The sequence below is a fragment of the Nycticebus coucang genome, chromosome X (assembly GCF_027406575.1).
Source record: "Nycticebus coucang isolate mNycCou1 chromosome X, mNycCou1.pri, whole genome shotgun sequence".
In the NCBI taxonomy this organism is placed as follows: Eukaryota; Metazoa; Chordata; class Mammalia; order Primates; family Lorisidae; genus Nycticebus; species Nycticebus coucang.
Genome location: NC_069804.1, coordinates 113,748,874 through 113,771,995, shown reverse-complemented (window position 1 = coordinate 113,771,995; position 23,122 = coordinate 113,748,874). Strand labels below are relative to the sequence as shown.

The window sequence follows — 23,122 nt, the reverse complement described above, 5'->3', positions numbered from 1 at the left end:
TTGTAAGAACGTACTGGAAAGTATAACATAAATAGATAAATTCCTGGACACATACAACCTACCAAAATTGAACCAGGAACAAATAGAAAACTTGAAAAGACCAATAACAAATATCAAGATAGAATCAGTAATAAAAAGTCTCCCCACCAAGAAAATCCCAGTACAAGATGGCTTCATTGCTGAATTCTAACAAATTTTTAAAGAAGAACGAACACCAAATTCTTTTTAAGACTAGTCTAAAAAAATTGAAGGGGAAGGAATTCTTCCAACCTCATTCTAAAAAGCTAGACAAGGACACAATAAAGAAAGAAAACTACAGCCAATATCCCCGTGAACATAGATGCAAAAAATACTTAACAAAATGCTAGAAATCCAAATCCAATTGCACACCAATAAGATAATACATCACAATCAAGTGGGATTTATCCCAGGGATGCAAGAATTGTTCAACATAATCAAATCAATAAACGTGATACATCACATCAACAGAACGAAGGACAAAAATACATATTATCATCTCTACAGATGCAGGAAAAAAAGCATTTAATAAAATTTGACTTCCTTCATGATAAAAACTCTCAAAAAATCAGGTATAGAAGGAACATATCACAACATAATAAAGGCCATATAGGATAAGCCCATAGCTAACATCATATTCAATGTAAAAAAATATGAAAGCCTTTTTTCTAAGCACTGGAACAAGACAAGGATGGCCACATTCACTTCTTTTATTCAACATAGTATAGGAAGTCTTAGGAAGAGCAATTAGGGAAGGGAGAGAAATAGTTAATGTTTAAATTAGAAAAGGGGAAGTATAATTGTCCCTCTTACAGATGACATAATCTTCTATCTAGAAAACCTAAAGACTCTACCAAAAAAATACTTAGAACTAATGAACAAATTCAGTAAAGTTGCAGAAAACAAAATCAAAATACAAAAACTAGTAGTGTTTCTATACACCAATAACAAACTAGCTAAAAAAGAAATCAAAAAAGCTTTACCATTTATAATACTACAATAGCTATAAAAATGCCTAGAGATAAATTTAAGCAAAGAAGTTAAAGATATCTAAATGAAAACTACAAAACATTGGTGAAAGAAATTGAAGAGGACACAAACAAATGGAAAGACATCCAGTGCTTATAGAGTGGAGGAATTGATATTTAAATTACCCTATTACCTAAAGTGATCTACAGATTTGATAAAAGCCCTAGCAAAATAGCAATGATAGTCGAAATAGAAAAAAAAAAAAAAATCCTAAAATTCGTATGGAGCCATAAAAGACCCCAATGGCCAAAGCAATCCTGAACATAAGAACAAAGTTAGAAGCATCACACCACTTTATTTCAAATATATTAAATTGAAAGTAAGCAGAACAGAATGGTATTGGTATAAAAGCAGACACAAAATAATGGAACAGAATAGAGAACCCAGAAATAAACCCATGAGTTTATAATAGAGCCCAAGTGCCCATCAACCCATGAATGGATTAATAAACTGTGGTATATGTATACCATGGAATATTATGCAGCCTTAAAAATATGGAGACTTTACTTTCTTTATGTTTACATGGATGGAGCTGGAACATATTCTACTTAGTAAAGTATCTCAAGAATGGAAGAATAAGTATCCAATGTACTCAGTACTGTTATGAAAGCAATTTATAATCACTCACACTTTCATATGAAAGATAAATCACAATTCTAGCCCAGGATGAAGGAGGGAAGAGGAGAGGAATGGGAGGGGAGTGGGGAGGTTTAATGGAGGGCGGGTAAATGGTGGGACCACACATATGGTGCACATTGCAAGGATACATGTCAAATCTATTAAGCATAGAGTATAAATGTCTTAATGAGAGAGGATACCTGAGAAGGGTGAGGTCTAGGAGAACAGGTCTTCTCAAGGAGACCATAAGGATATGCCTGCTGTGTCCTCTCCATGGTGACTCAGCTCGTGGGAATTTGTAGACTTAACTTCCTGGAACTTGGAAATTTCCACTCCTGTGAAATCCTGTAATCCTGTGGGGGCTGGAATAGCATCTCCCACTTGATTCAAACTGGCCAATGAGAAGGGTACCTGTGGGTTGGAACTTTTTAACTGTCAATAAAAAGGGAAAGACCAAGCCAGTCGGGGAGCGCGGCCATTTGGAATTCTTCTATGCCATAAGCTCCTGGCCAGTAAATAAAGCCCTTCCTCTATAAACATGGTGTTTGGGTGCTCTTTTTCTCCTTTGGGCCTCGTCTGCCTGCAACATTTTCACAATAAGTAAATGAGGTGAAGGCTATATTGGCTAGCTTGATTTAAGCATTCCAAATCGTTTATAAAATCAGCACATTGGTACTGGCACAAAAATAGAGACATAGACATTTGGAATCGAATAGAAAACCAGGAAATTAAACCAGCAACTTACAACCACCTAATCTTCCATAAACCAAACAAGAGCGTCCATGGGGGGAAAGACTTCCTATTCAGTAAATGGTGCCGGAAGAACTGGATATCCACATATAAAAGACTGAAACTGGACCCACACCTTTCTCCACTCACAAAAATTGATTCAAGATAGATAAAGGACTTAAATTTAAGGCATGAAACAATAAAAATTCTCAAAGAAAGAATAGGAAAAACACTGGAAGATATCAGCCTGGGGAAAGACTTCATGAAGAAGACTGCCATGGCAACTGCAACAACAACAAAAATAAACAAATGGGATTTAATTAAACTGAAAAGCTTCTGTACAGCCAAGGAGATGACAACCAAAGCAAATAGACAACCTACCCAATGGGAAAGGATATTTGCCTATTTTGAATCAGACAAACGCCTAATAACCAGGATCTATACAGAACTTCAATTAATCCACAAGAAAAAAAAAAAACAACAATTCCATATATCAATGGGGAAGAGAGATGAATAGAACCTTCTCTAAAGATGACAGACAAATGGCCAGCAAACATACGAAAAAATGCTCATCATCCCTAATTATTAGAGAAATGTAAATTAAAACCACCCTAAGATATCATCTAACCCCAGCAAGAATGGCCTACATCACAAAATCTCAAAACTGCAGATACTGGCACAGATATGGAGAGAAAGGAACACTTTTACACTGCTAGTGGGACTGCAAACTAATACAACCTTTTTGGAAGGAAGTATGGAGAAACCTCAAAGAACTTAACCTAGACCTCCCGTTTGATCTTGCAATCCCATTACTGGGCATCTATCCAGAAAAAAAAAAAAAACAAAAAACTTTTATTACAAAGACACTTGTACTAGTCTGTTTATTGCAGCCCAATTTACAATTGCTAAAATGTGGAAACAACGTAAATGTCCTTCATCCCAGGAATGGATTGGTATATGTATACCATGGAATATTATTCAGCTATTTAAAAAAAATGGAGGACGGCGCCTTGGCTCAAAGGGGTAGAGTGCCAGTCCCATATGCCAGAGGTGGTGGATTCAGACCCAACCCCGGCCAAAAACTACAGAAATAAAAAATGGAGATTTTGCAGCATTTGTACTAACCTGGATTGAGGTGGAACACATTATTCTTAGTGAAGCATCACAGGAATGGAGAAGTATGAATCCTATGTATTCAATTTTGATATGAGGACAATTAATGTGGGGCATAGGGGATGGGGAGACTAGACAGAGAAGGAGGGAGTGGGTGAGGGAAAGGAAAAAGAAGAAAAGAAAAAAAGACAAGAAAAGAAAATAGTAACTAATTTTCACATAAATTGGATTTAATTTTGACCAAAGTATATTACTTAAACATTAATTTTTAATTCAACTTGTTAATATGTTGTTTGGGATATGCCACCCTCATTTATAAGTGAAATATGTTTGTAATTTCCCCTTTATAATAATATATTCTCTCCAATTTTAATATCAGGTGTATCCAGATCAAATAGAATAATTTTAAAGTATTTCTTCTTTTTCTATTGTCTATAAGATTTGGCATGATCTGTTTTTTGAAATTATCTTTTACTTTTATTTATAAATATTAGTTGTCTATTTTTTGAGACTTAAAAAAAATAATATTAAGAAGAAGTTAACTGATGACTCCATACTGAACCTCAGAGTCAAAGCATTCTATAATAGACATACTCTTATTTGACAATGTGAATGTTACTTTCTTTGCATTATTATTATTATTATTGCTTAATATTTTGATACAGCAATTCTCTGATTTCTTTTCTGAATGTATTTATGTTCATTCATTCTTTTTTTTCTGTTTGTTCATTCTTTACGAGGTTTTTGTATCTAGTCCTTATCCTAAACATTGTTATTCTTATTAAATTTTAAGCATCTTTAATTTTGTGAAGGCAAAAAATGGAAACCTAATAAATACATACATATGCAAAAAGAAAAAAGAAAAAAAATTATGGCTTCTGATTTATGATATGCATTCTTTTCAATTGTACATGACAAGATTTCCATTTCAAAAGTTTATTATATCTGACATCTTCACACATAGAAAGTCTCAATAAATGTCTGTTAATTTAAAAAATCAGCACACTGTACCTCATAAATGCATTAATGTATACATGATCTATACGTTTATGAATTAATAAAAAGAAAAATATAAAAGAATGAGTGAAACAAAAATATCAAAGAATCTCCTCTCTAAAACACTGCAACATGGAAGGCAAGAAGAGAATTTCATCTCCAAGTGGGAAGTTCCCACTGATTTTAAGGAATTAGGGGATGGAATGGCAGCAAAACCTTTGCAAACACTGAATGGTCCTTCTAGAAGATTATCAGTTCAAGTGTTTTCCTCCTTCAATCACACGTGTCAAGTATTTTTACTGAATGGGGAACACACATCAAGGTAGCAGGGGATGGGGGGCTCGATGTGTTTGCTCTTTCCTTGCAAACTATCTCCATCTGCTCCATGTGATTTAATCTGTTCTAAGTGAGGGAGGGACAACGTAACCAAGCAGGTCTTTTTCTCTATCTCGTTTCTATGTATTTAACTTTTAAAACAAACCATTTTGTATACCCTTTCCCTGTTCCACTTGTTAAACTCCCCCTCTCTGCTCCCTTTTGGGTCTGTTGGCAGAGAGAAAGGGAACGATATTCCATTTGTGAGTGAAAAGAGGACACAAGACAGAATGGTTTAGAAATGGAAACAATGCCTCAAATAAAGGACTTGTTCTTGGCTTCTGCCTCCCTGAAAAAGAGAGAGAGAGAGACAGAGAGAGAGAGAGATTTTTGACAAAGGTACCAAGAACATAAATTGGGAAAAGGACACTCTTTTCAATAAATGGTGCTATAAATAGGGATATCCATATACAGAAGAATGAAATTGAACGTTATCTTTCACCATATAAAAACTCAATTCAAGATGTATTGAAGACTTAAATTTAAGACCTGAAACTATAAAACTACTAGAAGAAAACCTAAAGGAAGTATTTAAGGACATCGGTCTAGGCAAAGGTTTTATGGGTAAGACTACGAAAGTACAGGCAATAAAAGCAAAGATAGGCAAGTGTGACTATATCAAACTAAAAAGCTTGTGCATAGTAAAGTAAACCACTGGCAGAGTGAAGAGACAACTTGTAGCATGGAAGAAAATATTAGCAAGCTATTCATCTGATAAGGGGCTAATATCTACAATATACAAGAAATTCTAATATACAGAATATACAAGGAACTCAAACAAGTTGAAAGCAAAAAACAAACAAACAACAACAAAAACTAATTTAAAAATGGGCAAAGGATATGAGCAGCCATTTCACAAAAGAAGACACATGAATGGTTAAACAGTATATGAAAAAAAATGTTCAACAATTCTAATTGCCAGGGAAATGCAAATCAAAATCACAATGAGACATTATCACACTCAAGTAGCAAAAAAAAAAAAAAAAACAAAGAAAAAAAACAATAAATGCTAGCAAGGATGCAATGAATAAGGAACTCTTACATACTTTTGATGGGAATGCAAATTCAGCCATTTTCAGCCATTATGGAAAACACAACGGAGGTTTCTCAAAAAACTAAAGATAGAACCACCATAAGATCCATAAGATCGGGTATTTATCCAAAGGAAAGGAAATCAGTATGTTGGAAAGATACCTGCACTCTCAGGTTTATTGCAGTGCTATTCAAATAGCCCAGGTATGAAATCAACCTAAGCATTAATCAGTAGATGAATAGACAAAGAAAATGTAGTATACATACACAATAAACACTAGTAAGCCATATAAAATAATGAAATCCTATCATTTGTGGAAACCTAGATGAGCCTGGAAGACATTACACTAACCAAAATAAGTTGGGTAAAAGAAAGATAAATGCTCCATATTTTCACTTATAAGCAGAAGCCAAAACAGTTGATCTCCTTGAAGAAGAGAGTAGAATAGTGGTTAATAGAGAACAGAAAAAGTAGGAGGGAGGGGAAGATAGGGAGAGGTTGGTTAATTGTTACAAAATTATAGATAGATAGGAGGAATAACTTCTACTTCTATTGTTCTGTAACTATAATGAACAATAATTTGTTGTATTTTTTCAAATAGCTAGAAGAGAAGATTTTGAATGTTACAAACAGAAATGACAAACATTGAGGTGATTAATATGCTAATGACCCTGATTTGATACACATGTGTCAAAATATCAGCGTACATCATAAATACATGAAATAATCATGTGTCAATTAAATATATTACATATATAAACTAAAAATAAAAAGTTTCTTCACAGCAAAGGAAATACACAACAGATTAAAGAGACAACTTATGAAATGGGAAAAACATTTGCAAAACATATATCTGGTAAGGACTTAGTATTCAGAATGTGTAAGGAACTCACACAACTTGATGTAGAAAAACAAAAGCCTCATTTAAAAAATGGACAAAGGACCTAAATATACATTTTTCAAAATAAGGTGTACAAATGGCCAACAGGTATCAGAAAAAAAAGTTCAATATCACTAATCATAATGGAAATGCAACTTAAAACCACAATGAGATAACACCTTAAACCTGTGAGAGGGCTATTCTGAAAATGATGAAAATTAACAAGTGTTGAGCCGCACCTGTGTCTCAAGGAGCATGGTGTCAGCCCCATATACCAGAGGTGGCAGGTTCAAACCTGGCCCCAGCCAAAAACTGCAAAATAAAATTAAATTAAATAAAGTTAACAAGTGTTGGTGAGGATGTGGAGAAAAGAGAATACTTACACACTGATGGTGGGAATGTAAATTAATACAGCTATTATGAAAAACATCATGGAAATTCCTCAGAAAATTAAAAACAGAACTACTAAATGATCCCTCAATCCCTCTTCTGTGTCAGTATCTTGAACAGATATATACACTTCCATGTTCACTGCATTATTTACAACAGCCAAAGTATAGAATCAGCCTAAGTGTTCATTAACAGAATAATGAATAAAGAAAATGTGTTACATGTACACAATGCAATACTATTCAGATTGATAAAAGAAGGAAATCCTGTCACTTGCAACATCTTGGAGGAACCTGGAAAATACATATCATGTTAAGTAAAAGAAGGCAGGCACAGAAAGACAAACACCACATGATTTCACTTATATAGGAATCTAAAAAAGTTGAACTCATAGAAGCAGAAGAGCAGAGTAGAGGGGTGGGGGTTGGGGAGATGGTGGTCAAGGGACACATTTCAGTTAGAGAGGAGAAGTAAGTTCAGGAGATATATTGTATACCACAGTGACTATAGTCCAGAAAGAAGGAGGGAAGAGGAAAGAGAGGGGAGGGGAGGGGGGAGGCTGGGAGGAGGGAGAGCTTTTCAGGGGATCCAACCTAATGTGCATAATGCAATGATACATTTCTATACTATTAAGAATAGAGTATAATGTTTTTGCCACAACAAATAAGTAATCAAGGAGACAGTTATGTTAATCAGTTAGATGTAAGCATTCCACATTGTATATCAAATCAGTACATTGTACCCCATAAATGCATTAATGTACACAGTTGATTTAATAAAGAATTAAAAATAAAATAACATGTTTCTAATATAAATATAAATTTCAGCAAGCTTTAAAAAATATATATATAAACATATAGTATGTTTGAAAATTGTTAACATGGTAGATTTTAAGTATTCTCACCACAAAGAATAAGTACATGAGGTAATGCATATGTTAATTACCTTGATTCAAGCATTCCACAATGTATACATATATCAAAATGTCATCTGACATTTCAGACTAAAACTTGATAAATTCAAGGTCCATAAAAATTTTTTTATCATATTCATTTGTTTTATTCTTTAGTATTTTAAATACATTCTTTTTTTTACATATACATGTGTTAATTAGGTTTCCACTTTTGCCTCCACAGAATTAAAAAGGCTTAAAATTTAATAACAATAACAATGTTTAAGATAAGGACTAGAAACAAAAACCTCGTAAAGAATGAACGACAATAAATACGTTCAGAAAAGAAATCAGATAATTGCTGCATCAAAATATTAAGCAGTAATAATAATAATAATGGAAAGAAAGTAACATTCACATTGTCAGATGTGTATGTCTATTATAGAATGCTTTGACTCTGAGGTTCAGTATGGAGTCATCAATTAACAACTTCTTATTTTTTTCCAAAGTCTCAAAAAATAGACAACTAATATTTACAAATAAAAGTAAAAGATAAATTAAAAAAAAAGATCATGCCAAATCTTATAGACAATAGAAAAAGAAAAAATACTTCAAAATCATTCTACTTAATCTAGATACACCTGATAATAAAATTGGAGAAAATATATTATTATAAAGGGGAAATTACAAACATATTTCACTTATAAATGAGGATGCACTATCCTAAGGAAGGAGAATGGAGAAACCTTAAAGAACTCAACCTACAACTCCCATTTGATCCTGCAATCCCATTACTGGGCATCTATCCAGAAGGAAAAAAAAACAAACCCTTTTATTATAAAGACACTTGTACTAGGCTGTTTATTGCAGCCCAATTTACAACCGCCAAAATGTGGAAACAGCCTAAATGCCCTTCAAACCAGGAATGGATTGGTAAACTGTGGTATATACCATGGAATATTATTCAGTCATCAAAAAATGGAGATTTTGCAGCATTTGTACTAACCTGCATGGAGGTGGAACACATTATTCTTAGTGAAGCATCACAGGAATGGAGAAGTATGAATCCTATGTATTCAACTTTGATATGAGGACAATTAATGACAATTAATGACACAGTGGGGCATGGGGGAAGGGGAGACCAGACAGAGAAGGAGGGAGGGGGTGTGGGCAAGGAAAAGAAAAGAAGAAAAAGAAAAGAAAAGAAAAATAGTGACTAATTCTCACACAAATTGGATTTCATTTTGACCAAAGTACATTATTTAAACATTGATTTTTAATTCAATATGTTGTTTAGAAAAAAAAAATGATCATACAGGATGTCCCCAAAATCACCCCTAAAGTCATATACATAGAGAAAATGGGAAATGATGGCTGTAATGAATATTTTGTAAATAAAAGTACATTTAGACTGTGCATTATAGTTAAGAGATTTTTGCATGAATAAAATTACTGGTGGCAAATGTAGCTGGCTGTCAAAGGAACTAATGTTTAGTTCTCAACATCCACTTTAAAGATGGAGAATTATTTTTGTCAGTATCTAGCACCTCATACTACATTCATACATTCCTTTATTTGTGTAATAAATGAACTTTTGGTAGTGGCTAAATGCTCAGTTTTTTACATTGTAGGACTATGGGATAGTTTTGGTATCTTATGGGGGATTATTAATCAATTTTGTCCTGTGATGCTGGATCCATATTGCCTTAATCAAAGGGTGTACAGAATGTCAGTTCCAGAAGAAAAAAAAAAGAAAGATGTCTTTTTTAGCTACTTTTGTTCCAATCGTATGTTACTTTACAAAATAATCTGTTTAGAGAAGTCTTACTCAATAGGAAGTCACAGACTATTCAGCAACCAATTGCTTCTGTGGCTGGTTCAAGATAAGAACATAATAATTTTTATTATTTTGTTTTTGTCAAGACTTACTTGATGCAGTCATTTTTTAAAGGAAGTCTGGTGTCTTGTTGTAAATAAACCAGCTTTCTTCATTGCCAATAATATAAGCAACAACCATCTGTGATCTCCCATCTACTTTAACCAATTCCTCCAGAGAATAAAGCAGCTTTTCTCTTCCCATTAAACACTTTCAGGGGTTGTGCCCATCAGATTCATGGGGTTCTAACTGATTATGAAAGACAAAGTTTCCTGTTAGCCTCCCAACACCTTGGAGATTATCTCCCCTAATCATCTTGATGAAGAAAGGTTCTGGATTGTCTAAATATCTTACTTAATTCAAAGATTGATGTGATTAGCTCATATTTATATCTTCACATTTATGGTATTTTTGTAATCCCTAGATTAATATGAATGCAGGAAATTCAACTTTGTAGCTTGCTCCAATAATTCACTCCTAAGAGAAGCACCATTTAATTGATATTTTATTTATGAGTATATGCTCATCCACTTGTATAAAAAAATGCTTCCTTATCAGATCTTCTCAAGTTTATATTTTCATTACACGAGTAGTATTTGCTTTCCTAAGAAAAATTAGAAATAAGATAAACAAAAATAAAAACACTCCAGTTCCTCCACTAGTTATAATCAGATTTTTTATATACTTCATTCCAGTTTTTCTCTCTGCATATTATTTTTTAAAAATAAGATCATTCTGTAGTACATATAAATCTCTCCAATTGTTTTAACTAATGCAAAATATCCCATATTATGGAACTATCATAAATTATTTAATGTCCTAATTAATTTATTAATGTTCTCCTGATAAGTATCAATGTGTGTGACATCTTCAAAAGTAGAATTTATTTAAATCCTTGGACTATATATTTGAAAATATTAGCTGGAACCTTCAGTAAATTATTTGGGTAATATGAATAGATTTCCATCAACTAAAAACCCTCAGTAAACACTAATATTGTATTAGAAATATGCACAATGGCAATTCAACCATTAAATGCCATATTCTTTTTAAAGATGGATGAGTGGGTATCTATAGAAGTAATCACACAAGAAAAACATTTTCTCAGCACACGCCCTGATAATTAACCCCAAAGCTAAGCTGTCTTGATTGAGGATGATATGGAGCACACTGGTCCAATCAATGCAGGTTCTCCTGAGCCACTGTCGTGCCTTCTGAAGCATTCCCAGGGAATCCTAGGACTCAAGAGAAGACAGACTGGAAAACACTGACTTGCGGTAGAGCATCTCATTGACATGCTGGAAACTGGTTACAGGTGTGCCAGCGATACTGCTTCCCTTAAGACTCAGAGTAGATTGCAGCAGGAAATGGCTGGAGTCCCTGGGGCTGATGCCTTTAAGGTAGAATGGATGTGTCTGTTTACCCCATGCAAATATTTTCATTTTCTCTGTTTTTCATGACATGATAAAAATTGGAAATTACTGATCACAAAAATGAAAATATTCAGTATATAGCTGCTATAAAATTAGTATCCTCATGTGACTCACAATGGTTTTGAAGGCAGTTTAAAGTGATAGATATGGTAATTTCCTTGATTTGATCATTACGCAATGTATACATGTAATGAAACATCACACTGTACTCATAAATACCTGTATGTACAATTATGTGTCAATAATAAATAAAAGAATAATAAAAAGGAACTGGCCCTGAAGACAATTTCAATGTTTACAATGATTACAGCCTTAAGTGTATGGCTTTCCATGGGGCCACTGTAAATGACAGTTTTCATGTATACTTACCTTTTGATGTTTCCTTAGGAGTGCAATTAAATTCATATCAAATTTTCATATTTTGTAGAATCAAGATGGTTCTGATAAAATATCAATGCCTTGTGTTTTTATTTTTTTTCTTTTTTTTATTAAATCATAACTGTATACATTGATATGATCATGGGGTATCATACACTCGCTTCATAAACCATTTGACACATTTTTATCACAGTGGTACAAGTATACATAAAAGCTACATAACAAAGCATGGGCCTCACAGAGCATGTTCTAAAGCAATTTCACAGTAAAATAACTTTCCATTATCATTGAGAAGAGGGAATGGCACCTTTTCCTACTTCAAAGCAGAGCTTTGTCACTCTTCCCTCAACCCAATGCTAACATACTAGGCATTTTATCTAATCCTCACATATTTTAGAACTTTCCACAAAGGACGTAACTGGGCTGTGGGGAGAAGTCAGAGTTTCCCCTTCCCATATGGAATGTTAACAAATTCTGGAGAAGAAAAAATATTTCTACCTAAGTCTTTTGTATTTTGTTTTATTTTGGTTATCAAAACCTAAAAGCAGCTGAGTTTTGTTTGCTAAATAATGTGTTCAATATACACAAGTAGCTGTTCCATTTTGAAAATTTCTGGAGTTCTCCCCTTCAGGGATACCTTGGCAATGACCATTGACAAGGATATGTCACTTTTCAGAGAGCAGTGATCAGTGATAAGAGTTCCTTTCATAAAATCTGCTGACAAGGGACAGTACATCATTGTCCAGTTGAAAGTATGTGTCCAAAGATAAGCTAAGAGAGCCCTAAAATCTCTTAAAGCAAAATGTGCCTGTTGGTCTATTGAAAACTTTTATCAACTCACAATTAATTACAATGCTTCTCTGAAGCTTATTTCAGCAAATAATTACTGATCTCTTTAATCTGAAGAACTTGAAATACATTTATATTATTTTCATAAAACTGTTAACTGGAAATCAGTTCTCTTCAGGCAAACTTTATACTTATCTCATTAATGACCCATATTGTTATGAGCTGTGGTAGTGGGTACATATTACTTTGCAGACTACTTATTTTATCTGTTGCTTGAGTTTGGGTCCATAAAAGAATGCAGGGCTTGAACTCTGTAACGGAATTTCCACATGACTAAACTCTTCAATTTTCTGTTTTAAATATAGTTCACAAGGTATAAAGTGGCATAACTTTTCTGGTTGTCAGTTGGTGATAACTGCAAGGGCCTGAATGTGGAGATTACATGGAAAGGACAACAAAGAGGAGGCATAAAGAAAATAGGCAAAGTATATATGTATATACTCTATTATTTTCTTCCCACTAAATAATGGTGTCCATCCTCACACACCTAGAATTAATGCAATGGAACATAAAGGGGTGATTCAATTATTACATCTGTAACAGAATATTATGTAAACTTTATGCTTTATCATAGCCAAAAGGCTGATGAGTATTTAATGGAGCATTTAAAATGTTATTATAAAAATTAAAATTCTTTTTGTCACTGAGAGTAGTAAAAATTAAAAATATTAATACTGAGTGTCTGGGAAGCATATAAAGAAATACATATTTATGCTCCAGAATGTGTAAATATCCATGAGAAGAAGATAAGCACCCCTTGACATCTAAGAGCTAGCCTGGCACTCGCAACTAGGCCTTAGAGTTCTCTTGTTAAATATAAACAATTTCACAGAACATTTACATCAGACAAGGCCTCTCTGTGAATGTGATGTATCAAGACAAAAACAAGACCACTTTAAACATGTGGCAACATAGAAAAACACTGCCTCAACCACAAAAATGATGAAATATCCCCCTCCATTTTGGCTAGTATCAATGACTACTGCTTTATCAATCACAACTTGGGACTACTCTTCACCACTTATAGAATAAGACTTATTTAAACTCCTCATCATAGAATTACTCATGTTTCCTCACAACTTTCAACCTACAATACAGTCTAACTACTTTTACCCATCCCCCATATCACCTAAATCAAGTCCATATCCTACAATAACTCATTTTTAAAACACTCTTATTGAAGCACCCCATGATTCCCCATTGGGTGTGATCTCCCTCACTAGAACAAGTAATAAACCCAACTTGTTCAAATACAAGCATATTACTGATTATCTTTGGCTGGAGGACATTGCCTTTCATAATTTTTAGCAAAGCACTTCCACTGCAGTGAATTTACCGTACAAAAATAATCAAAGAGGGGCGGCGCCTGTGGCTCAGTCGGTAAGGCACCCGCCCCATATACCAAGGGTGGCGGGTTCAAACCCGGCCCTGGCCAAACTGCAACCAAAAAATAGCCGGGCGTTGTGGCAGGCGCCTGTAGTCCCAGCTACTCGGGAGGCTGAGGCAAGAGAATCGCTTAAGCCCAGGAGTTGGAGGTTGCTGTGAGCTGTGTGAGGCCACGGCACTCTACTGAGGGCCATAAAGTGAGACTCTGTCTCTACAAAAAAAAAAAAAGAAAAAAAGAAAAAATAATCAAAGAGGTGTGAAGATAAAAACATGTTCACTGCATCAATTCTCACAGGCAAAAAAAAAAAAAAAAAAATCCTGAAGGCTCAGTGCCTATAGCTCAAGCGGCTAAGGTGCCAGCCACATACATCTGAGCCAGCGGGTTCGAATCCAGCATGGGCCCGCCAAACAACAATTACAACTACAACCCCAAAATAGCCAGGCATTATGGTGGGTACCTGTAGTCCCAGCTACTTGGGAGGCTGAGGCAAGAAAATCACTTAAGCCCAGGAGTTCGAGGTTGCTGTGAGCTGTGATGCCATGGCATTCTACTCAGGGTGACAGCTTGAGGCTCTGTCTCAAAAAAAAAAAAAAAAGAAATCCTGAAAATGTTCATCACCAAAGCACTGGTTTAACATGTAGGATACAACTATATAACAGAGTATTAGCTGCCACCAAAAAGCATGCTGCATGAAAACTACACAACACTGCTAAGAGAGAAATTAAGAGACCTAAATAAGTGGAGAGATAGATTATATTCATGGGACACAATATTTAATATTGCTGGATGTCAGTTCTCCCCAAATTGATCTATTAGTTCAAAGCTATTCTAATCAAAATCTCAGCAAGTGTTTGTATAGAAATTGATGAGTTCATTCTAAAACTTTTATAGAAATTTAAGAGTAACTAAATAACTTTGAATAACAATAAAGTTAGAGGAATCACATTATAAAGCTGGACATTATAAAGCTACAGTAATCAAAACACAACAGCATTGGGATCAAGATATACAAATATATCAACAGATCACAACAGAGTCCAGAAATAGACCCATACAGACAGGGACAAATGATTACTGACAAAGATACAAAGGCAATTAGTAGAGAAAGAAGAGCCGTTTCAGCAAATTAGGTTGGAACAAGTGAACTTTGACCTATGACTTATACCATATACAAAAATTAACTCAAAATGAATCACAGACCTAAATGTAAAACATAAAACTATACAACTTTTAGAAGTAAACATAAGATAAATTCTTTGTGACCTTGGTTATACAAAGATTTCTTACATATAACACCAAAACTGAATTGTTTGTCATCAAAATTAAAAACTTTCACTTCATTTCCATGCATAACTGAACCAGACAAGGATGTCCACTATCACCACTACATTTCAACATAGTGCTGGAAGTCTTAGCCAATGCAATCAAACAAGTGAAGGATATCAAGAGTATGCAAATGGGGACAAAGAAGGTGCAACTATCACTCAATCATAAGATATAATCTAATACTTAGGAGAGCCTAAGGATTCAACTACTAGACATGTTTGCGGATGTGATCAAGAAATACAGTAATATCTCAGAATACAAAATCAATGTTCACAAATTAGTGGCCTTCATATACACTAACAACAGTCAAGCTGAGAATTAAATCAAAGATAACATGTACAATACCCTTTACAGTAGCACCAAAGAAAATGAAATACCTTTGAATATATTTAACAAAGGATGTGAAGGATTTCTACAGAGAGAACTATGAAACACTGAGAAAAGATGTAGCACAGGATGCTAACAGATGGAAGAACAAACATACCATGTCATGGCTGAGAAGAAACAACATTGTTAAAATGTCTCTACTACCTAAATAAGTCTAAAATTTAATGCAATACCCACTAAAATACCAACATCATACTTTGAAGATACTGAAAAAATAGTTCTATGTTTCATATGAAACCAGAATAAAACCGAATAGCCAACACAATTCTATGTGGTAACAACAAATCTGAAGGCATCACTTTACCAGACTTCAGGTTATATTACAAGTCTGTAGTGATCAAAATAGCATGGTACTAGCATTAAAATTGAGACACAGACCTATGGAAAAGAAAAGAGAACCTAAAGAGAACAGCCTCATGCAGCTATCTGATCTTTGATAAAGCAGACAAAAGTACATGCTAGGGAAAAGAATCCCTATTCAATAAATGATGCTGGAAGAAGTGGTCAGCCACAAGTAAAAGACTGAAACTGGACTTTTACCTCTCACCATTTACAAAAATTAATTATTGATGGATAAAGATTCAAATCTAAGACAGAACTATAAAAACCCTAGAATAAAGTGTGGGAAAAAGTCTGAATCTTACCAGCCTAGGAAAAGAATTTATGAAGAAGACTCCATTGGCAATTGAAGCAACAACAAAAATAAATAAATGGGACCTAATCAAGTTAAAAAAGTTTCTACACAGCTAAGGACACCATCAACAAAGCAAAGACGAAGCAGTACCCTGAATCCCATAAATGCATCAATGTACAAAGTTATGATTTAATAAAAAATCATTTTAAAAAAAAACAAAGCAAAGAGACAATCTTCAGAATGGAAGAAGATATTTGCATGCTACGAATCGGACAATGGGCTAATAACCAGAATCTATGGAGAACTAAAGCATATCAACAAGAGAAAAAGACCCCATTAAAAACTGGGCAAGAGACATGTACAGAATCGTTTTCTCATGAGGACAAATGGACAATAAACACATGAAAAAATTTTCGTTGTCCCTAATTATAAAAGAAATGCAAATCAAAACCACTTTGAGATATCACCTAAACTTAGATTAATAAACTGAGATATATGTATATCATGAAATGCTATTCAGCCATAAAAAATATGGAGATTTTACATCTTTTGCAACAACCTTGAAGAATTTGGAGAACATCTCCTAAGCAAAGTATCAGAAGAATGGAGAAATAAGTATCACATGTACTCAACACTAAATTGAAACTAGTAGATTAAGAAAAGACTGGTCCTGGGGAGGCGCCTGTGGCTCAAGGAGTAGGGCACCAGCCCCATATACAGGTGGTGGCGGGTTGGAACCCCGCCCTAGCCAAAAACTGCAAAAAGAAAAGGAAAAAAAGAAAGAAAGGTCCACATGAGAAAACTCAATTAAATTCAAGTGTGGGAGAAGGGGTTTGGTAAATTCCCACCCAGTGGGTACAATGTACAGGTATACGGCACACCTCCTAGGTGAAAGACACAACTACAACTAGGACTTTAACCTTTTAAATGCAAACAATGTAACCTAATTGTTATATATGCTCATATTAATCTGAAATTAAAAAGAAATAAAAAGTTAAGCTGCAGTAAAAAAACAAACAAACAAACAAAAAAAAAACCTTTTTGCTTCCCCAAGATAATTTTAGGAGAATACAACACATAGTCTTGGAGAAAATATTTGCAAATCCTATCTGATAATGGACTTGTATCCACTATACACAAAAGCCTTAAAAGTCAACAACCCAATTTTTTTAAATGGCAAAGGTTACACATACTTCACTAAAGATATTATGAATAGCAAATATATGTATAAAAATGTATGTATAAATATATGTTTGCATCTTAGTCATTAAGTAAATGCAAATTAGAACTACAATGAAATATACAAAAAAATTAAAGACTAATCATACCAGTGTTAGCAAGAAGGTGGTGCAATCAGAACTCTTATACACTGCTGTAAGAATATCATACAACCACTTTGGAAAATGTAAAAATTAAATCTATACCTATCATATGATTTAGCCTTTCCACTCTTATGTACTTAAGAGAAATGAAAACAATATGAACAATTGTACACAAATGTTCACAGCTATTTTAACTGTAATAGCCAAAATGTAAACCATTCAAGTGTCCACCAACAGGTGGACAAATTATGTTAAAGACATATAGAATAATTTGGCAATGAACTATTGAGACAAATGACATGGATGAATCTCAAATAATTCTACTGTGTGAAATAAGCCACACCTCTCCCCTTGAAAAGAATACACACTGAATGATTCCATTTATATACAATTACAGAAAAAGAATGCAAGTCCATGTTGGAAGGTATATCAGTGGTTGCTTGAGGTTTGGCCACAGGGAGAGACAGGAGGGAGGGATTACCAAGGAGCATTGAGAAGAGGGATGGATATTTTTAACTATTTTGACTGTGGCTAGGGTTTGTGTGAATATCTACATTAAAACTTATAAAATTAAACACAATATGCAGTTTAACATGTCAATTTTATCTCAATAAAGCTACTAAAATAAAAGCATTTGGTAGATGCACATAATGCTAAATTGGAAAGATAATTAAGAGGAAAGGTATCACGGAGTACTATATTCTATTTTTGTCAAAGACTGTATATTATATATTAAGAGAATATGCAAGAAGACAAAAAATTACTTTATAACAAAGATACTTGAACCAGAATGTTTATTGCAGCCCAATTCATAATTGCTCAGTCATGGAAGAAGCTCAAGTGCCCATGGACCCATGAATGGATTAATAAATTGTGGTATATGTACAGCATGGAATATTATGCAGCCTTACAAAAGATGGAGACTTTACCTCTTTTATGTTTACATGGATGGAGCTGGAACATACTCTTCTTAGTAAAGGATCTCGAGAATGGAAGGAAAAGTATCCAATGTACTCAGCTCTACTATGAAACCAAAATATAACGAACACCCATATGAAAGCTATAACCCAACTACAGCCCAAGATGAAGGGGGAAGAGGAGGTGAAGGGGAGGGGAGGGGGGAGGATGGGTGGAGGGAGGGTAATTGGTCGTACCATACCTATGGTACATTTTACAAGGGTACATGTCAAATCTAAGTGTACAGTATAAATGTCTTAACACAATAATTAAGAAAGTACGGTGAAGGCTATGTTAACTAGTTTGTTGTAAGTATTTCAAATTGTATATACAACCAGAACATTGTATCCCATAAATGCATTAATGTACACAGCTATGATTTAATTTAAAAAATTAAAGAAAAAGAGAATATGCAATGAAAGATTACAAAACACCAGTGTTAACATAGGAAAAACATTTAAGGGTTCAAAAATATATTACAAAGGCATATTATATTAATGTGGAAAAATGTTCACAATATACAGTTAGTGGGGAAGCAAGTTACAAACATATTTACAGAATGATCTTGTTTTAATTTCTTAACTGTCTGAAAATATCAAAGTACATAACCCCACATTTTCACAAAAAGACTTTCTCTTTAGCTCAGACCGGGGCTGTAATCACAAGTCTAGAGAACAAAACCATAGCCTAAAAGTTCTGGGAATGCTTTCTGGACCATGCAGACTTTCATAAACCATTGTCTTACAAGTTGAGATAACAGCCTCTCTCTCAGCTTTCCTGTTTGGGGTTGTTGAAGCTAGAGTTCTCAGTATGAATTTCTCTTAAGTTTATTCCATACACTTTTAGCTGGTACAAATGTAGAAATGAGCCAGGCTGAAACAAAAAAGCCCTTAGGCCTTTCCTGTGGCACACAGGAGAATAAATCATACATGTTACAAATATCAAGGTATGATTTTGCAAGGAGGATAAAACCCACCTTTCTAAATACAGGATATAAAGCAATATACAGCAAGATTATAGCTCTCTGAAAAAAAATACAAATGGATACAAAGGATAACCAATTTCACTTGCAGATGACTCCTGATCTACATCTTTTTTTTTTTTTTTTAGAGACAGAGTCTCACTTTATTGCCCTCAGTAGAGTGCCGTGACGTCACACAGCTCACAGCAACCTCCAACTCCTGGGCTTAGGTGATTCTCTTGCCTCAGCCTCCTGAGTAGCTGGGACTACAGGCGCCCGCCACAACGCCTGGCTATTTGTTGTTGTTGTAGTTTGACTGGGGCTGGGTTTGAACCTGCCACCCTCGGTATATGAGGCTGGTGCCCTATCCACTGAGGCACAGGCGCCGCCCCCTAATCTACATCTTATTCATTGAACAACATTTTGGGCACTTACTATTTCCCAGATACTTCAGGTAAAATCCACACATTCATCTCAGACTTTTCTCCTGACCTCCAGCCAGGTTAACCAAATGCCTAATGGACACGTGCATTTGGAGGAAGTTAAGAACTGAAACACTTGGCAAGGATATCATCTACCACAAAGTTAAACCATTAAAACCAGTCTCTGAGCATTGAGGGACATCAACTTAAAAAGTAAAGAAGACTGTAAAGTAGGGTGGTAAGACTGGCTTTAGTATCAGGTAAAACAGCTATGCCACCTGCCCACTGTGAGGGGAAAAAATTTGTACAATATAGTGCCAACGAAGTGTTTGGCACGAAACAAATATTCATGAAATGTTTCTTCTCTTCTCTTCAGTGAAATGACTTTGACACAAATGAAAAAGTTTAAGAATTTAAGAATTACAAATGTAGTAGCTAAATAAAAAAAAAAAAGACCAAACACTACATTTTATCTGAGATTCTGGGTCATTACTGTGTTGTAGAATTATTGTCTGATATAGCCAGAATAGGGTGACAACAGTAACTGCTCTTACATTAAATAGCCTACAGCAGCAGTTCTCAAACTGTGGGTCGCGACCTACAGGAACTATATTAAAAGGTCGCAGCATTAGGAGGGTTGAGAATCAATCACTGGCCTATAGCAACCCCTGCCTCTTTACATATTCAGAGGGCACATTTGGCAATGAGAATATCTCACCCATGTGTATGCACACATGCACATACACTCTTAGATATTGTTATCTTTGTATATATATGCCTTAATTTAAGGATATTTTCTTTTTTTGTCATTTGTAAACATAAATGGATCTAAGCAGATACTAATGAACAAATGGGCTTACTTATAATGAAATGGTTCAGTACCTTCTCAAGTAAAATGTTAAAAAGTGCCGATCTAAAAAAGATAAAAATTAACCAATGTTTTCAGCTCAAGATGTAATTATTCATTTGATACCCTCAAATGGTCTAGCTCAAATAGTGCACACACTGTAATAACCAAAACATGATGCAAGGCTCTTTGGGAATATACAGCTTGCTAAGAGTTTGAAGATGGTTCAATATGTTCTCTTTTATTTCTGGCTCATTTTACATTGATTCAATAATCCCTTTAACTTCTCGGAAAATGGCCATGAGTGCATTATAATTCAAGTGATCGACAACTACAATTGAGCCCTTTCTGATATGCTCCTTTATGTTAATAAATATGGCCACTGCATTAACAAGGTTGGCTTTTGCCTCTTTCTGGTTAAAAATGAGTTTTAATGCTGCCAATGCCTTCATATCGATCATATCTCTGGCTGCAGTTGGATTTTCAGACATATTCAAAAGTACTTTCAAAACAAGATTTCTGGTTTTACAATTTCCCACGGAAATCAAATGGAAAAGCTCTGAAAAGTAATTGGCAACAATGTAGTGATGGACAGACTGAGCAGTCAGTTGCCCTAGTATCTTTAATCCAGATTGCTGTCCAGGTGAATTTAAGGGAAATGACACAGTTTCCTTACACATATGCTTAACATGTAATCCAACCTTGTGTTGCCTTTCATCCCCAGAAGGAGGATTCAGAGTAATTACAGTCTTTTTTCTCACGTCAAGGGAAGGAAAACTGAGCAAGCTTTCAATAAGTGTCACTATACCTACTTCATTAATAAATTCTTGAGCAAATGGATGAACATTATGGATACCCATTGCAATCTGGGCTATTTTATGAATGAGAGGATCAGTAGTTGACTTAAGTAAGTTAACAAGTTTTTCAAATTCCTCAGAATCCAAGTAGCATTCCATTTTGCAAGGGCAAGCAAATGGCTTAATCCCATTTAGCTCCCTGATCCTGATTTGGCGTCTAATGTCATCTATGGTCTGGATGCAAGGGTCCGAACCAAATGGGCACTCAGGGATAGGTTGTGAGCATGAGCGAGTGTTCCTAGAATGGCAGGCTGTTGACGCAGGCAAAGAATGGGTATTTTCCTCAGCTGAAGCTAGAACAAGATATGAAGGAGGCTTTGTCTCACATGAGACCTGGGATCTATATCCTAACACTGCTGGAATTACAGCAGGGGCATTGGGCCAGATAGTTACCTCAGACCAATTCTTAGGTCTATTTTTTTCATTAATTTCATCCACAGGCTGAGGCCTAACTATCCTGTACACAGGTTTAGGATTAAGGTCAAAACTAGTATCATCTCCTTCCCAAAACCAGTTCCCAATAACATTCTCTTCCTCCTCTTCCTCAGCCCCTGACCTAGGCTTATGGCTGGGCCCAGCCACAGGCTCCAACTCCTTAGCACAGACCCGGGCAACAGAATTACCTTTGCCTTCATTCTTAGCACTAGAACAATTACTAGCCTCTTCTCCAGTCCAGAACCAGGAATTGATACTGGCCTCTTCCCCACACCAGAACCAGGCATCAATACAAATCTCATTTTTACATGTGGAGCTGGTAGCCTCATTCTCAACCTTGGGACTGAAATCTGCCATGGCTTTGACAACAGTCTTAGGCTCTGACAAGGCTCTTCTCTTCACCTCAGCAACAACCTTGTTTTTAGGCACTGCTTTCATATCTGTCACTGACTCTGACTTACACGCTGATTTGGCTTTTGCTTTGACCCGGGGCTTGGCTACAGGCCTCACTACAGGAGTAGCCTCCTTCTCTGTTGCAGCTTTAGCCTGTACACAAGCCCTTTTTTCAGTTTTAGCCTGGGCTCTACTCTTATTCTTAGCCCCAGTCATGGCTGAAGCTCAATTATACAGCCCTGTCTAGTCTTGGCCTCGGTTATCAGTGTCCCAGGTTGATGTCTTAAAACTCTTCCACTGGGTCAGGGCTAAATTTGGTAGCACAAGTAAGAGTCAGTTTTCAGTATAGCAATCACACAGTCCCCTTTCCAAATACAAAGTCTCTGTCAATAATACAGACAGAGAGTAGAGGCAGCTCAGGATGTGGAAGATGATGGTTCCAAAGTGCACACCTGTTGAAGGTAATGATCTTCTGCCAATCCAAAGCCACCACAGACACACCTGTAGATGGACCTGAGGTGGAAGAAAGAAATGGAGGCTTTGAGTTACCTATAACTGTGCTTCTCTATGTAGATAGCCAAACAA

General features: G+C 35.2%; 1 protein-coding gene across 9 annotated transcripts in view; it reads right to left on the bottom strand.

Moving 5' to 3' along the window:
* GPRASP3 (G protein-coupled receptor associated sorting protein family member 3) overlaps positions 1-23,122 on the bottom strand; it is a 51,899-nt gene that overhangs the window by 7,536 nt on the left and 21,241 nt on the right. For 7 of the 9 annotated variants that reach the window (XM_053580272.1, XM_053580271.1, XM_053580269.1 and 4 more), the window contains one exon: positions 18,772-23,050. In XM_053580272.1, the coding sequence (XP_053436247.1) occupies positions 21,110-22,753 (1,644 nt within the window). In that variant the 5' untranslated portion in view covers positions 22,754-23,050 and the 3' untranslated portion in view covers positions 18,772-21,109. Of the gene's footprint in view, positions 1-14,454; positions 14,569-18,771; positions 23,051-23,122 lie in introns of those variants that run through there. The other 2 variants (XR_008377639.1, XR_008377640.1) reach the window with 2 other exon arrangements.